Source organism: Solea solea, chromosome 2 (assembly GCF_958295425.1).
Source record: "Solea solea chromosome 2, fSolSol10.1, whole genome shotgun sequence".
NCBI lineage: Eukaryota > Metazoa > Chordata > Actinopteri > Pleuronectiformes > Soleidae > Solea > Solea solea.
In genome coordinates this window covers 3011095-3034660 of record NC_081135.1, presented here as the reverse complement: position 1 = coordinate 3034660, position 23566 = coordinate 3011095, and the positions used below count along the sequence as shown (strand labels likewise).

General features: G+C 44.6%; 1 protein-coding gene across 2 annotated transcripts in view; it reads left to right on the top strand.

Annotated features, from left to right (window-relative positions):
* The window catches only part of LOC131443118 (nck-associated protein 5-like), a 119338-nt gene that overhangs the window by 3925 nt on the left and 91847 nt on the right, over positions 1–23566 (top strand). For both annotated transcript variants that reach the window (XM_058612490.1, XM_058612532.1), the window contains exon 2: positions 2763–2865. In XM_058612490.1, the coding sequence (XP_058468473.1) occupies positions 2763–2865 (103 nt within the window). The remainder of the gene's footprint in view (positions 1–2762; positions 2866–23566) is intronic.

The window sequence follows — 23566 nt, the reverse complement described above, 5'->3', positions numbered from 1 at the left end:
GTATTGGGTACAAAGGCCAGTATTGTCACTTGTCCCTGAGAGTAACACACTTTGTGAGTCAAAAAGCCAGTGTGTGGAGCAACAGCGTGTCTTTAGCAAGACCCCACTACCTACTGTATGTAGCCAGATTATTCTGACATGAGTGTGCGTATAAAAAGGCTGCGATTGCAATAAATGCACAGCTGCCTAATTTGTCTCAGCTTACAAAAGGAACAGTATCAAATCCGAGAGCCATGACGATCCATATTCATGGACAATCTGGGCTTATTATCATCATTTATCCATGAGGCTCACAGTCTGTTTTTGGGCACAGCAATCTCTCAATGGGTTTAAGTGTTATCATTAAGCTGTTATCCTCTCACATTATCCTCTGTTGTAGTTTTGGAGCTGTCTGGGGCTCTGTGACCTCAGCTGGGTCCTCCCTTGTTCCTGGAGCAGATGTTAAAAAAGAGAGTGTAACCCCCCATACACACACATGCACGCACACACACATAACCATCCTGCCGTGCCTCCTCCCTTCACCCTGGCATCTAATTAGGCCTACAACACAAAGACTCCCAGATGTCAGCGTCCTCCTGGCCTCCTTTGATTATATCCTTTCCACCCCACTGGCTGGCTTGCTGACAGGCTGGATGGCCGGCTGGGGGCCGTGTGGACTATAGGCGTCGACGCGTGTCACCCCTCGTAGGTCAACACTGGACCGGTTTAACATATCAGTAATTGCTTTTGGTGTAAATCACATAGAAAAGGGGAAGGAGGGAGGACAGAGTTGCAGAGTGTCATAAACACAGGGTACCAGGGGCATTTATTTTTGTAACAGGATGTTTACTTCCTGAGAAAATGTCGCATTGTATGAGGAAATGGCATAATTTGGATTAGTCACCGAACCAGTATTACGACAACTAGAGCACACAGAATGATGCATGGACTGTCAGGAAGTTTGTCAGGTGATGGAGCTGCTTTTTTCAGCTTTCAACAGCTATCACATTTCGTCCCTGTGCTCTGACTCAGTTTATACCGAGCACATACAGTACATTAAAATATGTAAGAGAACCAAATTTCAGCACCTGAAGGCACAAAGAAGTGAAGAGAGTTTCATGTGTCACAGAAAAATCATCTGAGCCACAGAAATGCTTAGCTCTGCAAAAGTGTAGCTCTCCCTGACAGAGTTTCTGTTTTTCGTAACCAGTGCCCCGATGCGGTTAATATAAGCTCCGCCCAGTTTCCCTGATGCTCCGCTCATTTTACCTGGTTACAGCATGTGCGTTGTAATTGGCTGTTATATAAAGTCCAGCTTGACAGAACCTGACGAGTACATTACAGAGGCAGGCGTTTTATTGCAGGCCTTTATCTGAACGTCCCCGATATCTCGCTCCTAATGTGCTTGCTTAGTTGCGATCATTTCCCATCCACCTACTACCTCAGCCCTCACACTTTTTATTTCTACCCCAAGGAAAAGACTGTGACTGGTTTTATCACTGAGGCACGTGGGTAATAATCAGGCATAATGCTATAATCCATTTTAATCATTTATTCTCAATTTCCTACAATTGCGTCCCCCCAATCTCTGCATCCAAGGAAAGCCGTGGGCTTTACTTCCTCCTCTAATCTCCCAACGGAAAGGGACCAAACTGAAATGTAATCTAAACATAGACCAGACTGTTTCATCTGATGCAAGACAGTTGCACAATTAGTCACTCCAAAGAGAGAGCGAGAGAGAGCAGGAGTCTGATGTTTCAGTGTCATTAAAGACATTGCCTTTCACATCCTGTTCACTGATTAGACAACTTCCTTTAACTGCAGATAGCTCAAGGGTATTTTGAAATGGGGCAGGCGGGGAGTACATTTTACAACGCCAGGCGTGGATGAAAACGCCGCGGCTGATCCCACATGCAATCTGACGCTTTGTGTCAATACGTTTTTTTGTTTTTTTTTTGCATTTGGCAGATTGGCAGCGGACGGAACATGTGATTTGATGTGTGGCGACGTTTGAAACACATGCCGTCATGCTGCTGAAACATGATGAAACGAGACGCCTTGTACAAAATTGTCTTTGGAACACTGTTTGGAAAGTGCGTTTGCATAAGTAGTACCAAAAAAAAAAGAAAAGAAGAAAAATGGAAATGGGATTGACAAAATCTAGCCCTATTTTGCTCAGGTTTGCTCTCAAACTGTCATTTTTACAAGGTGAACTGCTGTATCTCTACCTCAGTTAGTAATTATACAAGCTGTGTTGCACGGACGAGTTCCCTGACCCCTGGGGTGTCCATCATCCGACCTTTGACCCCCTGTCCTCACCAGCGAGGAAGTGTTATGCTCACCCTGTGCACGGCCACAGTGACTCTGTGCACCACTGGCTCTTTGTAAAGGAGCAGTGTGCGTGAAGGGAAGTGTTTATCTTATGCCGTGGCCTCTGTCAGGCCAGGTCCAACTGGTTCCCAGCATAGTTTTGAGAGGGCAAGTAAAACAAAACAAGACGCTCAGGGAGTTTGGGATTGGGCTGGAGGGCGGAGTGCCTGGGTGCAGTTGCGATCCTATAGTCCCATCAGGCCCGGGGTGAGGTCCACCGTTACTAGAAATGCAAGTCACTGCTGCACCTGCTGTTCTGTGTGACTTGGACTCTGATCGCTTTTGCGAGAGGTGAAAGCTCTTCTCACTGCGGAAACGTGACCTGCCGGACATGACTCTATTCTTGTTTACTTTCTCCCTCCCTCTTCCTCCTCCGTCCCCCACTCCTCCCCCCTTTTCACCCCTCCCTCCAGGGCTTCCCAGGTGTGTGGATTGCTGCGGGGCAAAGGGGCCATGAACAGGCACCTGCAGAGCAGAGCGCAGTTAAAGAGATTGTCTCTCGACAGCAGCCTGCCGGTAAGTCAATCCCTGAGCACTATCACTCTGTCTTAGACTGGTTACTTTAGGGGCTTGAACCTTTTTAAAGAGAAAGGCTTTGAAATTGCTTTATATGTGAGTTCTTTCTGCTTTGCTGGTGATGCAGTGTTATTCTATTCAAGATTCTGTGGTTGGACTAATTTGCCTTGTCCTGTAATAAATGCACAACTCTGCTCATGTTATCTATCCATTCTATAAAAAGGCGTAATTTCCCTTGTAAATATTTCTCAGGAAATGACCACATGTTGAGCGTGGATACATTATGTTTTTAGTCTTATCAATAAGACCGAAATGTAAACTCACTTAAGTGCATGCACACATTAAATAGTCAAAGGCAGAGACGAGAAACAGCCTCCCATTGATTTTGCTGGTCAAACACATGATTGACAGACTTATCTCTCCGGCCCCGGCTTTGTGAATCACAGGCATGGAAACTTGTTTAGGCTCAGGGTTAACTGAAGGTGAGTCTGCTCGCGAGTGCTTCTTTAAAAATGTCATGTGCCGCCGTACAGCGCCTGCAGTGTTGTGTCTGCAGGCGGGACACTGTACGGCGGTGAATGGAGAGGCTTAAAAATAGCATTTTGATGTACAGGAAATGCTGAGGTCATCAGAGGAACACTTGTCGCAAATGAAACGGTGAAGACTGCGGGGACGATTAGAGCTTGAATCGTGAATCATGTGTTGTTTATGGAGCACTCTGTTAGTGACTATGCAGCTTTAATGAAACTACAACATGTCAAATTACTTTATTGACTTGACCTGACTTCATGACCTGCTGACCTACCCCCAGAAAGCCCCCCAGTGAACTTTTCTTTTTTTCTTGTGGCTCTAATTTCTGTGAATAGCCTTGTTTACCATTATAATGATCTGCAATTCTGCAATTTTCAGTTCAAAATGATGCAAAACAGAGACATTTAGAAGCTGAAAATATAATAATGAATAAGTATTATGTGGTTACTACATAGATAGATTACATTTACATCTCATCATGTTTGAAAAGGAGTATAAACCTATATGTACCTACCCTATTCCTATTACACACAACTCAGTTTATACACTACTTTATTCCATCACAAAATATTTACATATTTATAGTATTTTATACAATGTACAAACACAAGAATATGTCTGGCTTAAAGCACGACAATTTACATTACAGCCCTGGATTAAACTGCAATAGTTGCTGATTATTTTTGATGAGTAACTAATTACTAGACTATATCTCTGAGTGCTACCTGATGCTGAAACATGTTTTTCTTCGTCAAATGTCATAAGAAAAGAATAATTATGTAATGTATGATGATAATGGGGGCGGGACTAGATAAGCTTTCGCTTCTCCCGCTTTCCCTTTCGGTTATGTGTATTGTGTGAACTACACTGATGTGTGATGAGTGATCTAAATGTTATGACCGAAATAAACATATAAATAAATAAATTACATAGCTGTTGCGGGTTGGGATGCAGCGAAATGAAAATTGTTGACACAAAAAGAAATTCTTATGCCATTATTATTTGATCTAATTTAGTTGTTATGGCTGGGACTGCGTGTACATACCTCACTACAGTCCTTTACAGAACATATCAGACAACGAGGGTTCATGCCCCCTCATCTGGTGCAGACATACGAGCCCTGGATCATTTCTCTACACGCTGCTTTATCCCCACGTCCAAGTAACGATCGAGTACAGAAGTGATGGAGACAGACTCTTAAGAGCACACTTTACATTGTTTCCTCTTTGTGTAGAAGACGCTTCAGTGCTGCAATTAAGGGAATTATGTCTGCCACAGGTGCAGCTGATCTCTTTAGTTAGCTGCTCAAAGGAGGCGAGAAGAGAGAGAGAGAGAAAGGATGTTCTCTGGTGTGAAGTGTGAAGTTTGTGCAAAGAGACTTTCCAGCATTTAATAGGCTTCTGTTCCACCGTGTACTCACATCATGTTGGAACTGTTTTATTGGTGTTCCAGAATGATCTTGGACAGACTTTTGCGCAACATCGCATTGTTTCGGTGTTTGAAAGTCACCGGTTTTGGTTGCATCTCTAGTTGTGTGTCATAGAAGCACTGTCTGCTGCAGATATCTCGGAGGATCTCAAAAAAAAGCAGCCATGGAAATGGAAATAGAAATGGCTCTCGTTTGTAACTGACAGACCATCAAAATTAAATCAAGATGTTGAATTTTCGTATGGGATGCGGGATGAAAAACCCCATTAGACTGCCAGTCATTTTCCTGCTGTACGAGTGAGTCACTTGGATCCTCTCGGAGAGACAAGACACTCCTTCAGTTAGAATTTATTCACAGTGGTTTAGCTTTGTGAATATGTAACTGCTGTTTCCCAGTGCAGGATCACTCATTAATGACGGGTTTTTCTCATCCAAAGACTGAGTGAGTCGTAAAGACTCTCGTGTGTGATGTGAGATGTGCTCAATTGCTTTAATTGGAAAAAAATGGTAACCTTATTTGCTGTGAGTGTCAAAGTAGGTCATATTTGTGATATGGATTTGTGGTTCAACATGCTCACATTTGTCCTCTTAACTATCCATGCGTGCGGCATCGTCTTTCCTCCTCTCTCCACTTTCGTCCGCCGTTTGTCTTCATCTGGTCTTTCTCCTCCTCTTTGGTATTCTCAGTAAAGTCTGTCTCTTTGTCTCACTTTATCTTTTTCCTCTCCTTTCCACTCATTCCTCCCTTAATGATTTATTCGCACTCGGGGCACCAGGAGCAGAAGGATGCTGGGTTGTTGTAATAATAGCGGGACATGAGGACTGCCAAGAGCACTTTTGGTAAAAATCCAGCATAGATATGCCGGTGGTGTGCAGATTTGATTCCGCGCATATTCACACAGTGGTTTGGGTGCACATGCACAAATCTGAAGTTGATGTTAGAAGTTTGTTGGTTCAAGTGAAATGCTGAATATGTGTCTCAATGCTGGTGCGGCATTGATAATAAGTGGATCTTCAGCCTGTGATGAAAGCCAGATCCGACTTCAAAAGAAGCATTTGTTGTTTTCAACATCATTTTAAATTATTGAAACATCTCTGAACCATTGTGTGTTAATTAAGACGCATGTTTTTTGTTTTTTTTGCTGCTTATTCAACATATTTGTGGCTAAATGAGCCTTTTTGTTTTGCTGAAAGTCACGGATTCTGAGGCCAGCGAGTTTAAGTCCGTGTCTACACCATGGCTCTTATCCGTTCTTGTGCTGATGAGGATGGCCCTCGTGGCCCCGTTAGCCCTGGCACAGATAAGCCCACTGTCCTATAAACACTCCTTTTCCTGAGAGGATATGAGCCTCTGATACATTTATTTTTTCAGGCATCTGAGAAAACACACGAGACCAGTTTCTGACATTCCATCACATGGCAGGCTTCCCTGTCGGAGTTTATAACTCTGCGAATGAGTCCTGCCCCGTTGTCTGATTTTTACATATTCTTTGTTACCACCCTTTTTTCTCGAGAGTACACGCAAAAAAAGGTGTTTTGTTGTTTTTACACATTTTTGAAATTCCATATGCTTTGGGGCTCGTTAAAGTGATGAACAAGACAGATTGTCCTCTGGGAGGCCCGTGACAGATTTTCACTTCATACGAGCATGACAAGCCCAAGACAAAATACCATATGTCAGCTGAGGAGCAGGTAAAATATTTATGTCTGCTCCTCTTTGGGTGGATTACAAGGCCCCAGCTTCATACAAAGCGTCTATCAATTGTCTATGGGTAATTTAGTGAACACAGAGCTTGAATGTCAGCCTGGACCCCCATCTCACACATGCATATTGCATCAGCCTATGTTTACTGAATGTATGCAGGCTAGGTTCGAGGGAATCTTCCTGAGTTTGTTGAAGCTGCTTAAAAACCACAGGGTTCATCCATATAAATAATTAGCTGTAAGTCTTTGTGAATTGTAGTTGTGCATTTCATTACTTCGGTGACGGGAAGTAGGTTAGTTTGGGGCATTATATCTGAATCAGGGTATGTCGAGAAATGCCTCAGAATAGCAGCAGATACAGCCGTACTCGTGAGTAACTGGGACATCGTTTGCATTACATAACTACTGTGTTGCTGGGCTGATTCTGTGCCACTATTTATTTTTATCATTTGATGCTTGCCTCCGGATGAGACTCTCCTCGTCATACAGGGATGTGCACAGCGAGCCCGATGGCCGTGGATGGCGCATGAGCTGCCGCGCTGCTGCCAGCCGGCTTTAACTAGGTCACCACACGCAGCAGCCCTGTCGGGGGGGGGGGGGGGGTTCATCCTGCACAGCAGAGGCTATCACCTCAAAAATTTCATCTTACGATACTTCCGCGTTGGCTGTCATAGTCAAGCCTGGCACAGGAGATGTAGAGTTTTGTCACCAGTGCGACCCTGACCTTACAGAACACAGCTTGCAGCAGTCAGCCCTTAAAAGAATATTAAATGGCAAAGCAAGAGAGCAACGATACTGAAACTATCGCTATGTTGAGATTGCCAAATCCAATTCAAATCTGATTTGACGGTACACATTTATAACTGCAAGTATCTTGCATCTGAATGCGAGCGCCCTCTCAAACACTAATACCTTCTTGCATGCGTCATCCACAACAATATAAGACATCAGATTTGTGAGACCACTTGTGTATGCAAGATAAGATAAGATGCACTTCTATTGATCCCCCCCCACCACTGGAGAGATTCAGTGAGTGAATGAGTGAGTTTTCACTGACATCACCTCTCAGCATTTGTGCCGCTCGGAGACAGCGCATGAATGTTTCTGCATGGATTCAGATATAACCATAGCGGTGGTGTATGTCACATCATGTCCACACACATACATTGGGCAAATCACACATTGGAATTGCAATCAGATATCAGTTTCCTGATCTGAAACACTTTCTGAGTCATTTCAGCCTCGAAATCTAAACTTAGCCTGTGAAACATGGCAACCTGAGGTATGAAAATAGTCCAGTCCAACAGTGATTGGTAGGGAGCACACCTGTGAAGTAATACTCAACAACTTTAACGTCCATAAACTGGTGCGAGCATAACCTTATTTTGTCTTTCAAACTTTATTCCCTGCCAACATTTGTAATGTGTGCAGTGGTGCAATCATGCTCAGAGATAAGTGATAACAAGAGACCAGCATTGAAAACACTCTGCAGGGGAGGGTTAATAATCAAATGCCCCACATTACCGATTAAATGCCTGCTGCATGGTTGTGAGTTGTGTTGAATTAACAGCATGTGGTAGTGCTTTGCTGTTTATCTCTGAAGTATTTGGGGTTTAGCTAAATCCCCCCTGGCTTTTGTCAAAACCTCCTTTGCCTATAAAGTGTTTTACGCACTGGTTTGCTGCCACGCTGCTATTTCATCCTGCAACTTGTCTCTCTGGCCCAGTTGCCACTGGCAAAAGTAAGACCATTAACTTGTCCCAGAAACAAACCTCCTTAAGAACAGACAAATTAGTTTGGTTTGGGCTAAATTTAAGTGCAAATGAATTAGACTATATTCCCCACATGGAGTGTGTTTGGGAAGAATGCATTTCCGCAAACTCCCCCACACCCCCCCGCCCCACACCGGCCATTACACCTCGTTATTACAACTCCAATGGAGACGTAAAACGAAGCAAAGGAAAAGGCTCGGAAAGAAATGCTCACCCCATTCTGATTGGCTCCCAAATGGAGAAGTCTGATATTATTGCTGAGCAGCTCAAACTAATTGAGTGTAATTATACAGTAGAAATCCACAGACAATGCCATCCTCAGCATGGGCCCCCGTTCTCACGCCATTTGTCTTACGGGATGCCAATTTCATGGGGGGGGTGAGTGCTCACACAGCGTGTCAACTTGATTTTTGAGTAACTGTCGCAAAAGTGTGCTCCCTAAGCCGAGACTGATTAGTCCATTTGGGTGGCAGCCACTTATGTAAAAAGATTGAGACTCTTCTCGGAGCAGGCCTGCACATTTTCTCTCGGAGCACTCCGCCTCTCGCACTAATCTGGAGTCTTTAAATGAAAGTTTCTCAGCAGGAGTGTACCAGCCTCCGACTGGGTCTCTGACAGCTCCCTCAGTGTGCAGGTGACATACCACGCATACCTGGGCTCACCGCGTGGGTAGCCACGGGGCCACGGGGCCACGGGGTGTGGGAACCCAGTAAACTCTGGGACATTTGTTCATTCAGAGAGGTAGGAGAGAGACGGTGTTTTCTTTTTTTCTTCTTCTCCTCCTCTTGTCTCATGGGAACCTTCTCTTCTGTCACGAGCCTGCTGAGGAGCAATTACAACCCTGGCTTTTCCCTAGACTCCAGTCTGAAAGCCAGCAGCTTCCCTCATAACCAACCACACGCTGTGGATAAGACTTAGCGGCCTCCATCCGCTTGTAAAATTGGTATAATAATCGTCGGGGGGTTGTTTTGACATCAGCCACTCGTCTCTTTTTCCACCCTCCAACTAACAAGTTTTGGCAGTCCCCAGTTAATACCTAGCCTGTGTTTTTATTGGGGGCAATTATATAATATTTTATAGATGTGAGCGTCACGTGTTGTGGAGTTAAAGGCCGTGTTGTGAAGTTTTTCATTTTCCTCATCAGCTATTTGCACATTATGATTTCATAATTGTAGTTTTTCCTGGCATTCGCGGGAAACTTCGGCTCATTAAAGCAAAGCATTACGACACTTTGCCGTCGGTGAACGTGAGCCAAGCATTCAAGCTGACCTGCATCCTTGTGCCACACTGATGTGTGCTAAATGCGCGCTGAAACCTGTGACCCATGTCACAAGGTGCATTTATGCCACACCCCCACAGTTATGGTGCTTAGAAACACATAAAAATCGCATTTGCCTACTGAACCCACTGTGAAGCGGTGTTGTAAACGCTGTTATCTCGCGGGTGAAAGGGTTTATTTCATGTCGTCTAATCAAAGGCACTTTAATAATCAGTTGGAAAAGAAACTGATAGTGGAGGCTTTTTTCTTCTGTGTGTCCCCTCTCACCCAGGGCTCGATGCCAGCTCTTATAATTGGACGTCCATTTGCCCTTCCATCCAATGAGACCATCCTTTATGTCCCCTTTGAATTAAGGGCCCAATTCCAGGCTCTCCTCTTCCAATCAGGATGGAGATCAAAGGTGATCGCGGTGCCGCATGTGGTGCAAGTCACATGCGTCCCCGCCCCCCCCATCTCAATCTCTTTTCACCCTGCGGTTTCCCCTGAAAAGAGCCTGGTACCAGGGAACAGAGCCCTTTTGAGAGAGGCTTGAAATGTGCAAAGACAAGGAGAAGACAGTCCTAACTCTCTCTCTCTCTCTCTCTCTCTCTCTCTCTCTCTGCTAGTTTGATTGCCTTACAGGGTAGAAGCCATTCAGTGTGCCCTCCGTTGTCGCTGCTAATAACATCTCATCAAGCTCTAACATCTGTGCCTTGATGAATATTGCAAATAGTTCACCAGGTATTTACAGCAATGCATGTGCACATAGTTCTCCCCCACTGTAAAAAAAAACCAAAAAAACCTTTTGGGTTACTGTGTTGAAATAGAGGCCTTTTCCTCAGCAGGGAAACCTGAAACCTTTTCCAAACACTGTAGTCAATAGAGCTTATCCCAGGGTGTTAACCCTGTCCACCTGCCATGGAAGCTCCATTTCCACTGAGGGATGTTTGTTTACCGTGTGCGGTTGAGGCACCAGCTTTGAATGCAACGCTGGCACTGGAGGTTTGAGCATGAACAAGGCAAAACTGGCAGAGGGTGGCTAACAGGATTGGACGTGCAGATTAAGACTCTGGTGTAAAAAAAGGGGTGAGGCAGGAAGAGGAGGCTGAGGAGGGACTGCATCTGTCGACGAAGGGACGCCCCACCTCCTCACCTTGCAGCTGGGGTGGGACGGGCTCGCTACATGGGCTCCTGGCAGACCGGGTGTGTGGGTGTGAGAGGCAGACGGTGGTGCGGTGGCAAGCGAGTCTTGTGTCTATTCTTCTGGACAGAGGCAGCCCTGTGATCCCACCCTTATCATCAGAAGCTAAGCCAAAGCCTCAGCTGGGATCCGAGGATGTGCTTTCATGATTGGTTTCCTATGAGCGGAGCTGAAAATGTGTGTGTGGGGGGGTTTTGGGACCTGGCCTGTTGTTGGGGTTTACTCCTCATCCTGATGTCTGTTTGAGGTTTTCACTGTTGTATGTAATTTGGCTCCTCAAACAACTAAATGCAGGATTAAAGGTCCAGTGTGGAAGAATTAGTGACACGGAATGTTATGCTGTATTCACACCAAACGCACATTTTCGTGCTGCACCAATAGCCCCAGGCGGATTGACTTTGTCGCAGACCATTTGCCAGGCGCTTTCCTTCCTGTTTTTGTACTGGTATAGATAATAACTTATGTTGTAGAGCTCCGGGTGCACACACCGTGCACCATGTGGTCTGGCCAACATTGATAATTTGTTGGTAATGACAGAGGACCAGCGCTGCTTTGCTGACGTGCTTCCTCAGTGACAAAGATAACCGTGTAGACCCTGTGTTTTTAATAAATGCCGTCATGACAGAGCGTGCCACACATCCATCGGCTCTCTTTTTGCCGTCGATGATCCCGACACTCGCACAGGACTCTGTGTCGGTTGGTGGTCTGGAAAGTGACACAACGACGACTCCGGAGTCACTTCCTGCCCAGTACAGGATAATATTTACATGTTTCCGCATTAGCACGCACCACTGAGTAAATACATACAGAAACCACTTTAAAACTAACATCAGCTGCGCAGAAGTGCTCGAGGCCTCACATGTTTGTTTTGATACAGGTTGATTGATGACGGCTGAGTGTGTGTATGTGTGTGTACCAAGAAAGAAACGCATGAATATGTGGAGGTTTGCTCACACGTGTTGTTGTGCGTCTGACTGCAGAACCCCAAAGATCCACACATGTTTATATCTGAACTCTACGAGAATCATTGTGGGCACAGAACATGAGCCGTCTGGCTGATTGTCTCCCCCCAGTACTGGCTGCAGTGGTCGGGCTTGTGTGGCGAGTTTTCTCCAGGTGTTCACACAAGAGGAGTGACGCTTCCTTGCACCTGGCGACCTGGCTGCTTTTAAAGGGTCACAGGTTAAATCTGAAATGGCTGAGGGTTGCGACCTGATTTTAATTGTGCTCGGCACGTTCTTGCATACCTCCGTGCATCTGTCATGGAATTTCAGTGCCTTGTAATTTGCAAATAGTTTCCAACTTGACAAAATGATGTGAAATTATTTGGTAATTTACCTCAGTGTCGGATTCCAAACCGTAGTAATTGGCCTTAATTTACGATATATTTATATTAGTTTAGCATTAATCTCATTGAAGCTTTGACAAATGGACCATCTCATTTGCTAAAGATGTATTACCAAAGCAGTCATTCATCCCTACCCAGATTCATTCTTATAGCCGTCCTATACCAAAATCATTATATGGGTATTAGTGTCATGGCGCCTTCTCTCTGACAAATGAGGCATTCCGAAATTGCCAAAGGATGCATTATTAAAATCTTTATTGTATAGACATGCTTTGCTTCTTTCAGTGATTGAATGTTCATTATTACTTCTGCATGGGATGGCTGACTGCCACTGTGTAATGGTTAAAAAGGGTTTGATGCACAGATGACTGGTGGCATTTAGTTTCCTTGCACTCATTCATCTTCAACAATGTAAACACCGCCTGCTCCTTGCGCAAGAGATTTCAATGTAATTGACTATCAAATAAAGGTCTCCGGACGAGGTGGAACCGGCTTTGATGGAAGAGAATTAGTCACTCAGAGGAATGCTTTCTGGGCAGGGCGCTGATCTTCACACCTGCATCACCTCAGCTCGCTCCGCGTGGCCCGGACTGGTGTGTGATGTCATAAATTCCTCAGTGAGGCTTGCCCATGTCCTGCCATTCAGCTGCCATTAATCTCAGAGATAGCCACAGGTTACAAGCTCAATCCACAGAGGGAGAGAACGCACATATAGGTCAGTGCAGATTAGAATATTAACTCGTATTTGCTGCTATGTCGGATACAATTATGTGCTGAGTCATTTTAAAGTTTAATGCTGCTTCAGACATCTGTTAAATCAAGGTGTTGGATTAATTTTTGGGAGCTTAACTCCCCTTTCTGTCAACTCAACAGGTCACAACAACTTTGTGAAGATTTAAATACAATGTTCTACCTCACTGACTTTCCGGTTTTAATCCCGCTCCTTTGGAAAACGGTCCAGTAATAGTGTCATTCAGGCCTTTCCCGCTCCTTGAAAGTTGTGCACAGCTGACGTTTGGGAACCACGCAGTCGAGAATAATTTCTGCCTGGTCAGAGAACAAACACAGCAACCAGGCAGACCAAAAAAAACCCCCGACTGTGCAACTGCACAGCCATCAAAAATTGATTTTGGAGGATATTTCAGGGCGGAACGTGACAACGTCTCCAGAACAGCTTTGCTGGTTTCGCATTCTCAAGCGGTGAACTGTCATTATCTATTGTGCAGCCGACTTGACCATACCAATGCGGATGAAACGTAACGTGCAATCTGAGGTTCGCAACTCCTTCTCTGTGTTTCCCTCAAGAGATGCGTCTGCAGATGGTGGCAAGTGCTGATTTATGATTTTGGAACAAGCAGCTGGGAAAGAAAGAATCTGTAGCTGCGTTGGTGCACTTGATCTTTTGTTTGTGGATTGAGAATGTGGATGCTCAAGTTCGGCTTTAGTGATGTCTATTCTTGACTTTGAAAACAGCAGTTTTAAAAAAACATTCCCAGTAGTCAAACCGTTTAGTCGCTCTTTATGAAGCGTTCGATTAAACGCCACAGTCTTCATCAGGAGATGGTTTCTTCTTGGTGGAATTGTTAGATGTATTGGTAAAACATTCGGCATGTCGTGTCTTTGCAGGACCAGGCTTAACGCTTATGGATTTTGTTTGGATCACTCAGCCTATTGATCAAAGAGAGGTTGCTCATTATGTGGAAACCAATGCTGTGTGCTCATTTCCTGTAAAGGGCAATTGACCCATTGTGCAGGATGTCAGACTTCTGACAGTTGTGAACATCATGGATGAGCACATAACATTGACCACTGACCATAAAATGCTACAAAACATTCCACCATGACAACCCATGTCCTCCCACCTCTATCCTCCCGTTTTCCTGCCAGAACTCATGAAAACACCCGACGGGTTTGACTTTGACCTGACTCGCTGAACTCACAGTGGAAAATACTCCAGAGACAAATGTCAAGGAGTTTTTAAATAACAGTGAAAACAAAACAAAACACACTCAAATGTACACTCTCTCCTGAGCAGTGAACCACAATCTGGTATTTGCTCAGGTGATTTAATCTAACTTGACTTGGCTATTTAAATATTGACAAGGGGCCGAGGTGGCCGTTGTTAAGGGGGAGACGAGAATTCAAAGGAGGCTGCGTGACTGTCTGCTGCATCATCATCACCACCCCGGCGCGCACACTCCACAAAGTCAAATCCAAACACACACACACACGATATGCACACAGTGGCAGGCAGCGGCTGAGAAGCAGCTCGGGCAGAAGTGTGGAGCGAAGCAGAAGAGGAGGAGGAAGAGAGCAGGGGCACACAGGATGAGCCAGTTTGTGGACCATGGCGTAGTCTCGGTCGGAGGGAGCATCGGAAACGTCCCCCTGTTGGAGCTGCTGGCGGTGAGTCTCAGGTCCATGTACCTTCTCCTCTCTCCGGTCCCTCAAAAACCTCCCCTGGACCTCCATCCATCCATCCAGGAGATACCTGGGGGCGGGAGGCAGGCTGTCTGGGTGGTAATGAAGGCAACATCCTGCCTTCCAGTCTGCCCAAATCCACAACCACATACATTGCATGTTACCCAGACAGGAGACGGGAATTTCCCAAGGTTAGAGGTGCAGGGCAGGGGGCGTGTGGTGGAAGCGTAAGGTACATGTCTGTATTTGGTGGTTTGGTTGCGTACGTATCTATTATTGTATGTAATTACATGTAATAATATGATGGCTGGACCTGATGGAAGTTTGACATGATGACGTTGTGCAGACACGGCAACAGTTCTGATGACAGGTTCTAAAATGTGAGACTTTAGTGCTCTGTCTGATCTGGACACATAATTTTTTTCGTGTCCATGCTTCTCACGTGTAAAGGAATGTTTGGTGTCCTTGTGTGTGCGTGTGTGCGTGTGTGTGTGTGTGTGTGTGTGCGCGCAGTCTTACCGTGTTCCATTATGTAGGTCAGCAGCAGACAAGCTGTGACTGCTACTAATTACATGCAAGAGTTGTTTCACGTTTCACTTTGAAACTTTGGGATCCTGCCTGAAGTGTATTTGTTTACCACAAACGGCTGAGTCGCGTTGTGATATGTCACAGTTTATTATAGGAGAGTCATCATGTGCAGTGCATATGTTGGGGGGTGGGGGCGGGGGGCCATGATCTAAAAATACTCCAAACCACCCAGGTCAGTGGGTGGTTTGGAGTATTTTGATCCATCACATCTCCTCTGTTTTTTTGCTTAGTTTAGTTTTTGTGGAATTCCGAGTTTGATTTGTGCTCTCCTGGAAAAACAGCGCAGGATAGGATGAAAATTGATTATTCTAGGGATGACTTTCCCTTTGTCATCTCTATATTTTATAATTCTCCATCCTTCTTCCACTGTCCATATGAATTAGTGAGGCAGAGTTTTTTTTTGTGGAAATCCAGTGGGGGGTTCTCAGCTTTTGCCACCACATCGACACAATTACACGGACAAAACGTCTACGCCGTGCTCCGAGACTCCATATATCCTTTATCTAATTACATTAACAGGAGCTGGATGGTGACTAATGGCTCGTCGAGGAGGGGGGGGGGGGCACATAGACACACACACACACACACACACGACAAGGAGCTGGAGAGGCTTGGGATGCATGATTGCCTTTTTCCATCCTATTTCACTCTCCTGCTCCTCCTCCTGCCCAGATCACCATCCATGCTCTGTTAAGAAAGCCCCCCTCCCCTCCCAACAACCTCAAACACCACACATATGCACACTCACACAGTGACCCACTGTGCCTGTTTCCACTCTGTCTAATTCCTTTCCCCTCCTGTTTTAGGTGATGATCTGGGCTGGACATAAGATTTCTGTTAATTAGGCAGCAATTAAATCAACAGGAGACCCTTCCCAGTAAACATTGCTTTTACTGCACTTTGTGCACTGAGGCCACATGTGAAAGTGAGTGTGTTGTGTTCTGTGTGGGATGCGAGAGACCTTAAAAGTCCAGGAATGATTTTTTTGTCTTTATCATCCTTAACCAGGCAAGTGCTGCCAAAATAAAAACCCTCTTTAACCTGCCCATGACCAGAGTAAAATAGTAGGGAAGGCCACAGCCAAGGTCTCTACTTATTTCTTCGTCTTCCATTTTAGTCCTTGCTGAACAGATCTCCGCTTCAGAAGACCACACAAGCGGTCTTGGATGTTCTAGCCCTTTTGGCTCGCAATCATAAAAGCATAACACACTGTTCTGTGTCACCAAATGAACAGACACACATAACCAACACCGATAATTCAAAAAACAAATGACTTTAAATGAGAGGAAGTCAATCTAACAATGGCACGTGTAGAGCCTCTGTACGGCAAAAACCAGACTCCTCTGTTAAATATTGAGATTTTAGACATTTCCCTGATAACGTTTGTTGATTAACCCACATTTTTTAGGATTGTTAAGTCTTTTTAACTGATCTACAGTTCGGCTTTGTTTGGCTTGACTCTTGTGTCGGACGTCTTCCTCGTGCCTCTTCCTGAGACGGCACGCTGACCAATCAGTGGCTAGCGAGCTAGTCGTGCATAGTATCGCCTCAGCTCGCAATATAAGCATGCTGTGCCGAAGTGGGCCGGTGGAAACACGCCATAACATTCAACAAAGTCAGGTTAAACATTGGTCTCGTTTGATGATGTATGAGTGCAATGTTGAACGTTGCAAAAACAAACTTTACTTGCCTACTAAAACCAGGAGGAGAACTGAGCTCAGGTGCTGTCACCAGACTGATAATGAGCAAACCACACAAGCCAATTAACAGGTACAGAGCAGTTCACATCATATAAATGACATGCCGATACATGCAGAAAGTTCCACGCTATATCGTGCAGTGGTTGTGTACCACCTGAGGAAATAAGATAATTGTCTCTCTCGTTTCAAGCAGGTTTTATTTTGAAATCCTTCCTTACAGTCACAGAATACGCTCATTTTTAACATACTCCACTTTTAGCTCTGTCACTCTTTTTAGCAACTCATGAGAAAAGAAATATACGGTGCTTTATCCACTAAGTGTTCCACTGTGTTCACCATCAAGTTGCTAACTTTGACTGTGGTATGTGGTGCTGCTGAGCAGGTAGTGTGTGTGTGTGTGTGTGTGTGTGTGGCTGTTTTTTTTAGCACTATTTTTTGGCAGAACACAAAAAAAACTGCCTGTTGCGGTTGGGAGTGGAAATAAAATAGAGCTGAGAGCGACTGCAAAAGTGATAATTCACCTTGAAAAAGTGACACTCGACACTCTTAAATGTACGTGTGGATTTTAATTTGAGCTCCCCCCCCCTGAAATGTGTGGAATATATTCTGTGTGTAGTCCATCACACTACGCTGTAATGACAAGACCACATTTTAACGATGCAAAAACATTCAGCCGTGCTACAGTATAACACACCTGGCAGAGATCGTGCTAACGATGATATATTGTCATATAATATAGTATTATAGATTAAGGTGATGCTGACTTCATACAGATTTTTGCTTGTGACAAAAAGGGAAAGTTTTTATGACTGATGAGACAACTTGGGGGTGCGTTCACCTTCCTCCTTCTAAATCGAATCCTAGTCCGTTTGCTTGGAAAGTCCGGTTCGTTTGGGTTAAGTGTGAATGCACAACTGAACTCTGATCCGCACCAAAGAAGCAAACTCTGGACCGTCTAAAGTCGCATTCACACCGAATAGTCTCCAATTGGGGGTTGCAACATTCAGCTGGTCCGAGTTTGCTTTCACACTTTTGCACTAGTGAAACGAACCAAACCTTTTTAATAACATATTCCCCTCCTCGCCTGAGGTGGTGCTGCATCAAGAATTGCTGAAGGAAAAGACGCGAGAGAAAAAAAGGAGCAGAAAACTCCTCAGAAATCGTTTTTTTTGGTTGTTTATTTTGTTTTTATGTGAACATGCGACACATACGCTGCAACAATGGGCTCAGCCATTTCTCCTGGCTATCATTCTACACGTGCATATTCCCATTTTTTACAGTGTATGTGTGCCCAGATAATGCGTCGTATGTTCATGTGAAACAAAAATTTAAAAAACCAAGACCAATAGGATTTGATGCAGCTCCGTGTTTTGCTCGTATGTGGTGGAGACAGAAGTTGTCCTGCATGTTCTCGTTCATTGTTGTCTCGTCTTCTCCGTCAGCAATTCTTGATGCAGTGCCACCTCAGGCAATGAGGGGAATACGTTAGTAAAAGTGTGAAAAAAGTGAGTCCCCACTGGTTTTGTGTGGTCGTTGTGCACCGTTTCCTGTTTGTACAAAGAAAGTGCATTGGCTACAGTGTATTTTAATTACCAAACGTATTACAACGAGAGAACAGTTGTTGTGTCTGCCGTTCCCTTTTGTCTGCGGTCAGTGAAAAAAAGCAGGTGTCAGTCGTTTCCATTTCCCGTCCCTAAGATGTTTGCTTCCAGCTTACAGGAGCTCAGCAGTCTGCTGGCTCACATTACTTTATGCTAATATCCCCAGCTGCAACCTGCACCACCCTCTGCTTTACACGCCGCGCTGTCTGTCTCCTACACACACACACACTAAAAAACACACTCATACGCGCCCCCGGGACAGTCACAGGAGAGCTATGAAAAGGAAGCCGAGATGATTAATTAACTCTGCCCTCATTTTGATACCGCCTTATTGGCTCTCAACAGCCGAAATACAGCTTCAGAGCTTTGCATAAATTATCCTCCCCGCGACATTCAAAACACACTCACTTTCTGAAATATGTTGTTACTTCTGTGAAGGTGAAAGTGCAACACTGGTTTTTCTGGGCAGGTTGTGTTGCTCAGCAGAGTTTTTTGTTGAGTGTTGGTTTCCCACTAATGAGAAAGAAGCTGAAACAGGCCACAAATCCTGCTGACAGACAAGGGCAGTGACGAAATTCACCAAGGCTGAACAGTTGTTCATGGTCCATGTGAATCTAGTGACGTGCAGGTAATGTTCTGCTTTCGCTGTCTTTCACATGTTGCTCAACGCTTGTCGCTTTTCCAACAACTACACATAAATTTATGGCCGTGTCTGTCTCTTGAACGAGTTCACACACACACACAAGCACGTACACACATGTTGATATGATGAGTTTACAACGTGTCCCGTCTCAGAGAAATCAGATGTCATTAAAACGCTGTTGCCAAACTCTTTTTGGCAGAGCGGTTGTGATTGTGTGAGTCACTAACATCTTAGCGGGAAGTCTTTTCATCTCGTTTCAAGATAAGACGTCGAACCCTTAACTTGTGCAATTCAGATTCCAAACCACTGACACACTGTCGAGATCAGCTGTGTCTCAATGCGCCGGTCGCCTCCGCCTTTGTTGGCCTTATTCTGCGTAGGATTTCCATGTTGCGTCACTGGACGTGGTACACGCCAATTTATCCCACACCTTGGTTTAAATTCAAGGACTTTTCAAGGACTGTCCATGACCAATTCCCTCAAATTCAAGGACTGAGTGTGCTGACACAGCTCAAGATGGGAGGGCAACTTGTAAGAGCCGCATCACGCATGATGGTGTCCACTTTTATTGATTTGCAGCACGCTCTGTATCTGGACAAGTGATTGTCCTTGGGATCTTTGTAATTTTCTGTGGTCAACCAGAGATCTTGGAATTTACATTTCCCAAGCATCACGTCATTTGCTCTCTCTCGCCTAGCGTTACACGCTTGTTGTCCTGCATGTAAAAGAGACAGCGGACCACGACACCATGAGTGAGGCATAATCTACGTACATCAAGCAATGCACAGCTCATGAAACAGTAGGTGACGTCGTAACAAACAAAGGCACATCAACAGTGCGAGCAGTGGTTGTAAAAAATCTGTCATTGTCTATATTTATCTGTCATTTTAATTTAGATTTATTTTTTTATGATTATGAAATCTAGTCCATCTCATAGTATTTCATTTTCAAAAACAATCCCGTCAACAACAGGGCTTAAAGTTTTCAGGCACAGAACTTTATTCAATGCTTTAATTTTTGACAGTGGAGGGAGGCCACGAAAATAATGCAGCGCGATGTCTACTTCTCCATCCATCGTCGATGTTGTAAACATTAGATATAATAAATCTCAAAAGACGGGACGTTCTAGCGTCTTTTTAGACTGACTTTAGTTACCTTTCATTGACTGTCAAACAACACTTTCTTTGCATTTTCTTTAATGCTGAGTGAGTTGAATTGTTTTTTTCTTTTTAAATGTTGCACATGAATGAGACACTATGATATACTGTAGTTTAGCCACACATCATCAACACACGCGTATGAAACACAATCATTCTGTTGGTTTGTAAACATGTCATCATACCATTACTTTTTTCAAGTTCCTCAGTGCGTGTGGGCATGATGCGTCCACGTGGACTTGGAACACACTGTCAGTGTTTGCTTGTGTATGCAAATATACTGGATGTACATGAACGACTCTCACTGTGTTTGCTCCGTCGTGTGTGTGTGTGTGTGTGTGTGTGTGTGTGTGTGTGTGTGTGTGTGTGTGTGTGTGCGCGCGCTGTCTCTGAACACCAGGTGCTCCAGCTGGTTGTGTCCCTGCACTGGCCTGGCCCTGACCGTCCGTGCTCTGCCCCCACTTGTGCTCGTCTACTGCAGACAGCCTATGAGCACAGACAGCTTTAAAGGGCCTGTCAGCTCTCAGCAGCAGAGCTAGACAACACAACAGTGCTCCTGTATATTGTCTATACACTGGGGAAATAAGCTCGCAGCACAGCTGTCTTTCATTTTATTATTTTTTTTTCCCTTTCAAAACTCACAGTCACCTGTTTGCCGTCTCTTCTGCTTTTTCTCTGTGTGTTGTTGCCGATTGCACACACACCGACACACGCACACACACACACACACACGGGGGGAGTCACACACTGTGTGCGTTTGTCATCATCTTCTCCCTCTCAAACAAAAGATCACCTGCCTGGTCGTGTGATGTGTCACAGGGTTTTGAGCCCTGAGGGAAAGGCCGCAGCGTCATGTGGAAGTCTGTGTCCACTGAGCCACAGTGGGCTCCCACTGCTATTCGGGCAGTTTTTAGGCAGATGTTATTGTCATGTGAGTGTTTTAAAGGGTAGTGTTCACGTGTAGCCTGATTGCGAGACAATCATTTGTTTTATAAAAGGAAAACAGACGAGCGCTGACACGTTTCTCCAAAATATCCTGCACCAGCTCCTGCTCATAATGCAAACACAGAGAGAGAGAGATCTGCCTTGCCTCAAAGTGCCGCAGTGCGATGCATGATAATGAGCTGCTGTTTGCATTGAACGTGCTGTTGTATGACGTGGCTAATGCGCTCTGTCAGAAGCGTTTGGGGCTGACGCTAGCCTTGTCTACGAAGAGTTGGGTGAGAAGTTAGAGAGGGAGTTGGGAGGGTGTGGTCTGCGGTCACCGCACCCTTCTCCTCGCTGACCAAAACCTTGTAGTCAAGAGGCACTGATCTTCATGCCCACTATTTGAGGAGTCATGTGCTGTCGGGGGTCGATAGGTCGGCTGAGTTGATCTCTATCTAGTTTTCTCATTCAATTGTTTTATCTCTGGGCTTTTAATACGGCCATAAGTATCTATATGAGATTCCAAGCACGGCCATTAGAAGGATATCCATGCAGGAGTTGTTTTGATGGAGGGAGTTTCTGTGGATCCAATTATATGCTGCGAAAAAGTCCTTCACTTTCATCCTCCCTCCTCATCGGGCTGCTATTTTAGAAGAAGATTGCCGTAGTTTCCAGAAACTAATGTTGATCAGTTAAAAGAGAGGACGCGGGATTCACGAGCAGTTTTACCAACAGTAATGACTGAAATGATCCCAGTCTTTATTTAGGCTGCAGCTCATTTCCGGGGCCTTTAATGTCAATCATTGATTCCTAAGATGAAGCCATTTGGATGCAAGGCTCTTTTTCATTAAAAGACATCCAGGGAAAGAATCAATATCATCTGCATGTAGTAACATTTGTCCGTGAGTCATCCGGCTAGCTGGAGCCATTCACATTATTGAGTCTCAGTCACTTTCTGAAGAGATAATATGATCTGTATGCCTTTCATGAGTCCATAACTCAACTTTATGGTGATGTGCTTGTGGCGCTCAATGATTTTCCAGGATCCTCTCTCTGTGGCCAGACATCCGAGCAGTGATTGGGGTTTTATGAGGCACACTGAGCCTCAGGTGAGTGGGATTGAATGAGCGATGCTTTGCACAGGGCTCTTTGACCCTCAGGGCTGATTGTGTGCAGAGTCAAGTGGTCAGCGCCTTTTATGTGTGGTCACAGTGGTCACTGAGGGCCTATTGAAGGGATCCATGCAGCCACAACCGTATTCATCCATCTGGCACAACAGCTGGGGAAGCCAGTGGATTTGCACAAAGGATATTATGTAGAGCTAATAAAATTCTCGTGCTTATTTCATTACATTCATTTATTTCGGATTGTCAATATTTTGCAGGAAATGGCTCAACAAACCAGCCTGTATTTACTCTTTGTTAAATATTGCAATTGCACCCAGGCCACTGCGATTTATCCACACACACACACAAGCAAGCTTTATTTTGGAGGAATTTCCTGGTTGGATTTTCCCCACCCTTCCTCTGTTTCATTGCTTGAGCCAGAGCATTGAAGAACGGGCTGTTGAAGCAGCTGAATTAGTGCATTATTAAGCCTTTCTCCCCTGACCCACATCCCCCTACTGCTTGCATGGCTTGAGTCCAGTGTGGGGTGTGAGTGTGAGTGTGTGTGTTTGGGCACACCAAGAACCTGGAACGCTTTCGAATGGTCTTAGGATCCATTTCACTGTAGATGGGCCTCGTATTTTGGAGCAAGCACTTGAAGAGTGAGACGCCGAAAATGAGGAAAGCTCTTCATTTTCTCATCAGGCTTCAAATGGCGTGACCAGGCATCAGAAATCACTTTTTTTAAATTTTGTAAATGATGCTTGTTCACTGTCTGTCACACTCATGGCTGCATGGTTAAATTGTAGGAGTGTTTTGGTACAAAACCAAGATGTTTCAAACATCTAAGTCACCTGAAAAACAAATCAGATCATTTCTCTTGTTTTAAATGTTAACAAACGTCTGTTCAAACATTTGTCAAATGAGTTGTCGCACATTCCCGCTCTGCACGTGTTTTAAATCATGGCAGACGAGAGACAACAGGCAACAGCAACATTAATGAAGTGAAATGGCTGCAAGCAGATTGGAGTATGACTGAACTGAAAACACAAAGAAGTGCTCCGAAATCCCGCATGTTCAGCATATATATATATATACAGTGCTCAGCGTAAATGAGTACACCCCCTTTGAAAAGTACTATTTTAAACAATATCTCAATGAACACAAAAACTATTTTCAAAATGTTGAATATATATAAGTTTATATAACATCTGTTAAACTTAAAACATGAAAGTAAGTTCAATAACATAACTTAGATTACACATTTTTTAGTTTTACTGAAATAAGGGCGATGCAAAAATGAGTACACCCCACAA